This window comes from Ornithodoros turicata, chromosome 1 (assembly GCF_037126465.1).
Source record: "Ornithodoros turicata isolate Travis chromosome 1, ASM3712646v1, whole genome shotgun sequence".
NCBI classification, from domain to species: domain Eukaryota; kingdom Metazoa; phylum Arthropoda; class Arachnida; order Ixodida; family Argasidae; genus Ornithodoros; species Ornithodoros turicata.
Window position 1 is genome coordinate 182,198,872 of NC_088201.1, and position 9,788 is coordinate 182,208,659.

The 9,788-nt window shown below is 48.5% G+C and overlaps 1 protein-coding gene across 3 annotated transcripts; it reads left to right on the forward strand.

The window, feature by feature from the left end:
- The first annotated feature begins 3,051 nt into the window (after nucleotides 1-3,051).
- On the forward strand, nucleotides 3,052-9,110 carry LOC135378858 (uncharacterized). Of its 3 annotated transcripts, XM_064612004.1 has the most exons (8): nucleotides 3,052-3,249; nucleotides 7,573-7,640; nucleotides 7,701-7,884; nucleotides 7,961-8,128; nucleotides 8,192-8,218; nucleotides 8,304-8,342; nucleotides 8,525-8,584; nucleotides 8,836-9,110. In XM_064612004.1, the coding sequence occupies exons 4-8, from the start codon at nucleotides 8,101-8,103 to the stop codon at nucleotides 8,931-8,933; spliced, it is 252 nt and encodes an 83-aa protein (XP_064468074.1). In that variant the 5' UTR covers nucleotides 3,052-3,249; nucleotides 7,573-7,640; nucleotides 7,701-7,884; nucleotides 7,961-8,100; the 3' UTR covers nucleotides 8,934-9,110. The 3 variants fall into 2 exon arrangements, 2 of the variants coding, with proteins under 2 accessions (XP_064468074.1, XP_064468075.1); XR_010418589.1 differs by lacking the exon at nucleotides 3,052-3,249 and having other exon boundaries at nucleotides 6,335-7,640; nucleotides 8,839-9,110.
- The last annotated feature ends 678 nt before the right edge of the window (nucleotides 9,111-9,788 follow it).

The window sequence follows — 9,788 nt, forward strand, 5'->3', positions numbered from 1 at the left end:
GTGCAGAGCCACCAACGCTACCCCTTGCGTACGCACAGGCGATAGCATACAGTACACTAGAACTGTCCCTTAGAGAGTTTTAGTGTACCGTACGCTATCGCCTTTGCGTACGTAAGGAGTTGCGTTAATGGTTCTGCGCAGTGCGCGAAGCTCTCGATGTATTGAGCGTGTGCAGAACCACCAACGCTACCCCTTGCGTACGCACAGGCGATAGCATACAGTACACTAGAACTGTCCTTTAGAGAGTTTTAGTGTACCGTACGCTATCGCCTTTGCGTACGTAAGGGGTTGCGTTAATGGTTCTGCGCAGTGCGCGAAGCTCTCGATGTATTGAGCGTGTGGAGAACCACCAACGCTACCCCTTGCGTACGCACAGGCGATAGTATACAGTACACTAGAACTGTCCCTTAGAGAGTTTTAGTGTACCGTACGCTATCGCCTTTGCGTACGTAAGGGGTTGCGTTAATGGTTCTGCGCAGTGCGCGAAGCTCTCGATGTATTGAGCGTGTGCAGAACCACCAACGCTACCCCTTGCGTACGCACAGGCGATAGCATACAGTACACTAGAACTGTCCCTTAGAGGGTTTTAGTGTACCGTACGCTATCGCCTTTGCGTACGTAATGGGTTGCGTTAATGGTTCTGCGCAGTGCGCGAAGCTCTCGATGTATTGAGCGTGTGCAGAACCACCAACGCTACCCCTTGCGTACGCACAGGCGATAGCATACAGTACACTAGAACTGTCCCTTAGAGAGTTTTAGTGTACCGTACGCTATCGCCTTTGCGTACGTAAGGGGTTGCGTTACTGGTTCTACGCAGTGCGCGAAGCTCTCGATGTATTGAGCTTGTGCAGAGCCACCAACGCTACCCCTTGCGTACGCACAGGCGATAGCATACAGTACACTAGAACTGTCCCTTAGAGAGTTTTAGTGTACCGTACGCTATCGCCTTTGCGTACGTAAGGGGTTGCGTTAATGGTTCTGCGCAGTGCGCGAAGCTCTCGATGTATTGAGCGTGTGCAGAACCACCAACGCTACCCCTTGCGTACGCACAGGCGATAGCATACAGTACACTAGAACTGTCCCTTAGAGAGATTTAGTGTACCGCACGCTATCGCCTTCGCGTACGTAAGGGGTTGTGTTAGTGGTTCTACGCAGTGCGCGAAGCTCTCGATGTATTGAGCGTGTGCAGAGCCACCAACGCTACCCCTTGCGTACGCACAGGCGATAGCATACAGTACACTAGAACTGTCCCTTAGAGAGTTTTAGTGTACCGTACGCTATCGCCTTTGCGTACGTAAAGGGTTGCGTTACTGGTTCTACGCAGTGCGCGAAGCTCTCGATGTATTGAGCGTGTGCAGAGCCACCAACGCTACCCCTTGCGTACGCACAGGCGATAGCATACAGTACACTAGAACTGTCCCTTAGAGAGTTTTAGTGTACCGTACGCTATCGCCTTTGCGTACGTAAGGGGTTGCATTAATGGTTCTGCGCAGTGCGCGAAGCTCTCGATGTATTGAGCGTGTGCAGAACCACCAACGCTACCCCTTGCGTACGCACAGGCGATAGCATACAGTACACTAGAACTGTCCCTTAGAGAGTTTTAGTGTACCGCACGCTATCGCCTTTGCGTACGTAAGGGGTTGCGTTAGTGGTTCTACGCAGTGCGCGAAGCTCTCGATGTATTGAGCGTGTGCAGAGCCACCAACGCTACCCCTTGCGTACGCACAGGCGATAGCATACAGTACACTAGAACTGTCCCTTAGAGAGTTTTAGTGTACCGTACGCTATCGCCTTTGCGTACGTAAAGGGTTGCGTTAATGGTTCTGCGCAGTGCGCGAAGCTCTCGATGTATTGAGCGTGTGCAGAACCACCAACGCTACCCCTTGCGTACGCACAGGCGATAGCATACAGTACACTAGAACTGTCCCTTAGAGGGTTTTAGTGTACCGTACGCTATCGCCTTTGCGTACGTAATGGGTTGCGTTAATGGTTCTGCGCAGTGCGCGAAGCTCTCGATGTATTGAGCGTGTGCAGAACCACCAACGCTACCCCTTGCGTACGCACAGGCGATAGCATACAGTACACTAGAACTGTTCCTTAGAGAGTTTTAGTGTACCGTACGCTATCGCCTTTGCGTACGTAAGGGGTTGCGTTACTGGTTCTACGCAGTGCGCGAAGCTCTCGATGTATTGAGCGTGTGCAGAGCCACCAACGCTACCCCTTGCGTACGCACAGGCGATAGCATACAGTACACTAGAACTGTCCCTTAGAGAGTTTTAGTGTACCGTACGCTATCGCCTTTGCGTACGTAAGGAGTTGCGTTAATGGTTCTGCGCAGTGCGCGAAGCTCTCGATGTATTGAGCGTGTGCAGAACCACCAACGCTACCCCTTGCGTACGCACAGGCGATAGCATACAGTACACTAGAACTGTCCCTTAGAGAGTTTTAGTGTACCGTACGCTATCGCCTTTGCGTACGTAAGGGGTTGCGTTAATGGTTCTGCGCAGTGCGCGAAGCTCTCGATGTATTGAGCGTGTGCAGAGCCACCAACGCTACCCAGTAAACCACGAACGTCTATTCGACGTACCCTCAAGATCCAAATATCTAGGACGTAAAGTACCATCTTATGGATATCCATACTACGTGCTGGCGGTACGTTGGAAACAGTGGATGTCCACTGAACGCACAGTGTACGTAGTTTTTGAACATCCTTCTTACGTACTTCACGAGTGCACATTGGACGTATACTAGATGTTATGCGCGAACAATATAAAAAAGTCATTTTTCATGGCAAATTTCTTCCCTCGCCGTTACGGAGTGGTTATAGAATCAATCACCACAGCCCAACCGCATTTGTCCAAATATAGTCATTCCATTCAGTGGCAATGGATTCAACACGAACAAGGTTTCGGTTTCTACTTTGGTGCGAAGTTGTCCAACCAGAGTTTGTTTATAAAAGTTTGACGGGGAACAATTCACAGTAAGCTGTACAACAAAAGTGTTCTATAAAACTTATTGACACATGTCCACTAAAATGTGCATCAACGATCACATTTGTGCCATAATTATCGTAGGTGATAACCAGTGTGTCATAACGCCATCGTCATCATCGCGCGGCGCATGCGCTGTATCATTTGTTTTCTCGTCTCGGCCGCCGTGAATGGGGCATGCTTGTTCGCGTCTCACGATTGTGTTTCCCAAGAATCCGTCGAAATCTTACGGGTTAAAGCTTCGTCTGCAAAGAGGAAAGTGCGTATGCTTCATTTTACACCTTCGTGGCACAATAAGCGTAGTATTTCCATTGTATCTGAAGTCATATGAGCACGCATTATTCCCGATCTGACAAACCGATAGCAAGTCATGCAGAAACTTCCGACGACAGCCCACGTCCGGAAGAAAGCTCGCTTGTCAGCACAAGCGATGCTCGAATCACTCCCTTCAAGAAATCGGCTACAAATTCGTGAACCGCCCGTACAAAATGCTGACAGCGGTATTTCGCAACATGAACCTGACAGTGTCGCGTCTAGTGATTGTGCTCAGTCAGAAACAAGCGACAGCAACCGGGTTGACGGTTCGCAGCAAGGTTCAGTAATTTCTGATAATTTGTTGGAAGATGCAGGAGTTGCCGCAGATAGCACTGACGTGGTGCACGTGGGAGACAACGCTTCAGAAACTGTAAACAGCCCAACACGCAATCAAAGCGGGTCTAGTTCTGAACACCAACACATAGCGGACAGTGAGGATTTTTCTTCAGAACTTGCAAAGTGGGCACTTGAGAATCACATAACTCACAAGTCATTGACGCTTCTCCTGGGGCTTTTGAAAAATCACAACTGTTTTTCAAAACTTCCAAAAGATGCTCGAACGCTACTGGAAACGCCCCGTAGAACAGCAAACGTTGCTCGTATCACCACACTTCTTCCGGGGCAGTATTGCCATTTCGGCCTCAAGAGAGGTTTGATGGACCTTCTTGGCGGTAGAGAGTGTGTGCCACAACTGCTTAGCCTATCATTTAACGTTGACGGTTTGCCATTGTCGAAAAGTTCACGACAGCAACTGTGGCCCATTCAGTGTTTGGTGTACATTGATTCAGAAGAGGATGTGGGTCCCCTTATTGTAGGTGCGTTTGTTGGCCCTTCGAAGCCTGATTCCGCTAATGAATTTATGCGCTGTTTTGTTTCTGAACTGAAGGATTTAAGCGAGGAAGGAGTTTCAATTTCCGGTCACATTGTCAGAGTCGAAACAAGAAATTTCATCTGCGACGCTCCCGCCCGTGCCTTCATATTTCAGACGAAAGGACACAGTGGCTACTCAGGCTGTCCAAAATGCAACGCTGAAGGCAGCTTTAATGATAAGTTATTTTATCCAACCGTGTCTGGCAGTCGCAGAACTGATTCCTCATTTCGAGACCAGGCTGATCCAGAACACCATGTGGGCGCTTCAGTACTGACAGAGCTCCCTATAGACTGTATCACCTCTGTTCCATTAGACCCAATGCACTTGGTGTAGCTCGGGGTGATGCGAAAGCTGATCAACCTGTGGTTTGCAGGACCATTAGTAGTTAGACTTGGTCCTGCAGCTCGTAGGCAAATATCTGCAAGGAGTGCTGCGCTGGGAATGCATGTTCCTATGGAGTTTTCCAGGAAGCCAAGGACGATGGATGAGAAGGACCGCTGGAAAGCTACGGAGTTGAGGACTTTCCTTCAATACACTGGACCTATAATCCTGAAGGGCGTCCTGTCTGATGCAGCATTTTCAAACTTTCTGGTATTCCATGTGGCAACTACCATTTTGAGCACCCCATCGCTGTGTCAGGAATATGCAGACTATGCTGAAAAACTATTGGTGCACTTTGTAAAAGGTTTCGCTACCCTTTACGGAGAGGAAGAGGTCTCTTATAACGTGCACTGTCTGCTGCATCTAGCAGACGATGTTCGTCTGTATGGTGCCCTTCAATGCTTCTCAGCATTTAAGTTTGAAAACAATATGCAGCTTATTAAAAGACTTCTTCGTAAATCTGGCTGCCCTCTCCATCAGATATACAACAGATTAGCAGAAAGGCGAGTACATGGGAATGTTGCTCCATCCACAAGGGAGACTCATCCGTTTGTTCTCTCGGGCAGCCATGACGGGCAGTTCCTTCCATCGGACTGCAAGCATCCGCAGTACAAGAAACTGAAGTTTCAATCGTTTACTTTAACACTGTTGCCAAGTGACAACTGTTGCCAGATCGAAGATGACCTCGTAATCGTTGAGAACTTTGCCCATATGAGGTCAACTGGGCTCGCATGTATAATTGGGAGAAAGTTTTGTGTAAGAGAGGCACTGTACACTTTCCCAATGGAGTCATCCCATCTCAGAATTGAAGTTGCTAGTAGACTTTCTTCATTAAAGTGTTGGCCGGTTGAGAACGTAAAAAAAATAGTAAAGCTGCCATACCAAGACAAGTTCGTTGTGATGCCGCTCTTGCATATAGCTTAACACTCCTCGTCGTCCAGCTTCTTTTTGTTGATTCATACCTGCCAACTACTACCGAATTTCGTTCAGTATCCTGATTGAACGGACGCACCCTCCAATGTCCCAGAAAATTGGGGCCTTGGTCTTTTCTTATCTCATTTTCCTCTAAAAGCTGCGCAAACGTATTCCTGAAGAATCAGACAGCCCGTAAAACGTATTTCGCGGCATGACCATTCATGACTGGTGGTCGCGGCAAGTTGTGTGTTACATCGTGTCCGTGTTTCTCGTGAAGACGTGCTATCGTCCTGTCGTCAGTCCAGTCTCGTACGGTAGTTTTATATCCTCTGGTGGGGCTCTTCAAACAGAAGAAATACCTGCACGTGTTCGTCATACGTGCCAAGTGCCTTTTCGCGGGTTTTCTGGTTGAGCATAACCAGCCGCTGAGTGTAAGCGACCATGTGTGACCGCTGTTCCGGAAGATGTTCCCAAAATGTGACGAAGCGAAGCGCCACTGATGTGGACAGACAAAGACCACTGCCATCATGGGTGAAATGGCTTCGGTCGCGCAAAATGCAATGTTGGAGAGCCAGAGACGACGTGCCTTCGCAATTGCGGTTGACAGAAGCAGCAGTAGTGTGTTGCGTCCCTGCCTGATACTGACTACTTATGACGTAGAGGACTCGCACTATAGTGGCAATGCTATTTCGATTGCACAGCATTCATACGTCCCCCACCCCCGTCGCGCTGCAGGTAGTCTCCCGAATTTTGAGTTCGTCATGTTGGCAGGTATGGATCATGAATGAAGAAAAGAGAGCACCTTCCTTGCATTTACATATATTCATATATTTGCATATTTCTTGTTTGTATCATCGCTTCCATTTCCTGAGACGTATTTGTTGGTAATGCATTTTCTCAATTAACAAACTCGTTGTCTACTGATTAGTACCAGGAGGAGGATGCTAAGTCCCCTCCTGGCCACTTCCCCCCACCCGACGGTCGCTTCCGCCACATCCACGTCGACCTTGTGGGCCCTTTACCACCGTCCCGAGACCAACGCTACTTACTAACCATTGTCGACCGTTACACCCGCTGGCCTGAGGCCGTCCCCATCAGTGACATCACGGCGGATACCGTAGCCCGCGCCCTCGTTTCAACTTGGATCGCCCGTTACGGCTGTCCCACGCGCATCACCACAGACCAGGGCCGACAATTCCAGAGTGCCCTTTTCAAGAACCTGATGGCTCTCCTCGGTGTTCACCATATCAGCACCACGGCATACCACCCTTCCTCCAACGGCCTCGTCGAGCGCTTTCATCGTCAGCTGAAAGCTTCGCTCATCGCTCGCGAGGCCCAAACCAGCTGGGTGGATCACTTGCCTGTTGTCATGCTGGGCATCCGTTCGGCCTTCAAGGAGGACCTCTCCTGCACCGCAGCCGAGCTGGTTTACGGGACGACACTGCGTCTTCCTGGTGACTTTTGGAGCGATCCCGACGGCGTACGTTCTCTTCCCCAGGCCGAGTACGTCCAGCAGCTCCGGCGTTTCTTTCGTGGCCTGGCGCCGGTTCCCTCCAGGACGCCGCCCCCCTCCAAAGTTTTCCTCCACCCCGACCTCAACACGAGCACCCACGTGTTCCTGCGCCATGATGCTGTGCGGAAGCCGCTCTCGCCACACTACGATGGCCCGTACCGTGTTCTCTCCCGAAACAGCAAGACCTTCACCATCGACATCGCGGGCCAGCGCCAAGTCGTCTCGCTGGACCGCCTCAAGCCGGCCTACCTTGCAGCCGTCGCCCCCGCTCCCCCACTCGCTCTCGAGGACTCTTCCCCCGCCTTATCTCCTCCGAAGCCTCGTCGTAGAGTTACTTGGGCAGCTCCACTTCGTGTCCCCAGCCCCACGTCGCCTCCACTCTGAGGGGGGGGGGGAGCCCTGTAGCGGCCGCAGGTCGGCGCCACCGGAAGGTACGCGCCAAAAATAAACGCTGGCGCGCTCACGGGCTCGAGTTCTTAGCGAGCCGAGTGCAGTCTGATTCTGTTGCCTCCTAAGCTGTCTGCCTGTCTACTTCTCTCCGCGACAAGCCACAAAGTAAAGGCAGACGTTTTGTCTTTAATATTTAGCAAGCTGCACTGCACACTACTTGTCACAGATAAGCCCGTGCATGGAAGCACCCAACCTAAGAAAGCAGGTTAGTGTGAGCAGGTGAGTTATTGTGTTGCTATTCTCAATTTCATATTTCTATTTTTAGATGAAGTACTGTATCGTTGACTTCGTTGAAGAGGGGACTGTTGAACTTGTCCCGGCAACTTGGGTAGCTGGCAACTAGTGCTACTGGCCACCTGGACCAGGTGATAAAAAAATATGCATTAAACGATGTGTGATACCAGGACAGGATTGGAGAAGGTATAAAGTAGCAGTAAAGGGAACGTTCGGTAAGTATTTGGTGTACTGAAAATTTACGACCCCTATTTACAATGTCCGTACCGGGGCCTACCTTTTCCATTGCAGACAAATACGAAGATGGGTGTCGAAAACTTGATCGTGCTCAATACACATCCGACCTGGAATCTAGTCACGAGGCAAGGAAAAGAAAAGTGAAGAAGCCTAAAAAATATGATGACATATATGACGCACCTGTGCCGCCTCTCATGTTTCGCCGGAGCTCAGCATCATCCTGTATGCTTCGATTTTGCTCTATGTAATAAAAATCTTTGCTAATCCTCTGCTTCACCATTGCAGCAGCTGACATTGTTGAACCTGACGAAGGTGACCTTTCCGAATATTTTTAACACATACATGAAAATAAATGGTTCTATGAATGCCAAATTACCATCAATCCTTCATATTCTAGATGACACTGTGTTGTCCAGAACCTCAAACACCAGCATAGGTAAGTGGCTTTGTAAGTTCCGTTTGTCCTGAAGTGCGCTTCAGGTGCAAATGTTGCGGCGTCTTTGCAGAACTTGCTTTGTGCCCACATTGTGCTGCTGCTTGAAACTATTATCTTGATGTGTTCTCCATTGGTCAATAGTGTTTGCATATTGTCTACCTTGTTTCTCTTGCCGTCTTCAGATGATATCACTCATAGTCCAACGGTTTGCGAAGACAACTTTGGAAGCTCAAGCATAAAAGGTGACGAACCAACTTGAGCGCGTCTATGTGCTGCAAACAAACTTATCAGTTTGATGATGCTTCTGCACTGTAGGTAGTTTACTTGAAAAGTTAACTAGATGAGTAAATAATTAAATCAAGAGAAAATCGAAGGGACGTTCATAATCAATTACAGCGGGTCGGAACAATGATTCGGCTGTCAGCGCTGACAGATTTTCCTGTTAGCAACCACTATGTGGTATACTCAAGTTGTATATCAACATATACTCCAGCAGGACGCAGTTCAAGTTCTACCGACAGAAGCTGCCCCCGAGCTACTGAGCAGCAACTACCAACACAGTCAGTAAAAAAACTGTCTCCAGATGGTTAGTAGTTGGTTTTCCTTCTGCCTAGGGATGTTGGTCGGTTGGTGCATTGTGAATTCAAAAATTCACAGTGCCTGTCGCAGCAGGCCTTGTCAATATGCTATATGAGCCGTAATATGCCCTAGCGTGGAAGTCCTGGATTAAGTCTACCTTTTGCCAGTTATTGATAATTCTTATCGATTGCTTCGTGTATTTGCGTTACTCACAACTTGGTAACACATGGTAACCTTTGCAGAAGTTCAGCAAGAGGTGCCCTATTGGAAATTCCTACTTGACTCCATATGGTATTATGACACCAGGTCCTACATGATGAAGGAACCTACATACAAATAGGATCCTGTTTAATTATGGGTCCTACATGCAAATGCGATCCTACATATAAACAGGATCCTGTTTGGTTGTGGGACCTACATGCAAATGCGATCCTACATATAAACAGGATCCTATTTGATTGTGGGACCTACATTGGGTCCTACATGCAAATAGGTCCAAGTCTCTCGTGGTGATCCTGTATAATGTGTGCACCCTATTGTGCTGTGTATATTAGGAAATAACAAATCATGCAGCTTCTATTTTTTATTTTTTATTGATATCGCTCATCATCCCTCTGACATGTCTGTTGAACAATCACACTCTTGCCTGATGTACAGCGTCTTCAACACCTTTACAGATCATGCTAGATGATAGCTCTAAGATATATTTCTTGTAGGCATCTGAAACAATAAAGTGAGTTAGGAAGCTAGATTTAACTACATTATGTGTCACATAAAATATGCCAAACTTGTGCACAGGTTAACCAGACTTCCCACATATGCTGTTACTTGAGGTCCAAAGACAATGGTTTTGTTTGTTAGCAGTAA

What these genes read in the sequence shown, in the direction of transcription:
- LOC135378858 (XM_064612004.1), top strand. Translation starts at nt 8,101, where the DNA reads ATGTTTCGCCGGAGCTCAGCATCATCCT. An exon ending in CCGGAGCTCAGCATCATCCT is followed by an intron (nt 8,129 to 8,191) that starts GTATGCTTCGAT and finishes TCACCATTGCAG; the next exon opens with CAGCTGACATTGTTGAACCT. An exon ending in CATTGTTGAACCTGACGAAG is followed by an intron (nt 8,219 to 8,303) that starts GTGACCTTTCCG and finishes TTCATATTCTAG; the next exon opens with ATGACACTGTGTTGTCCAGA.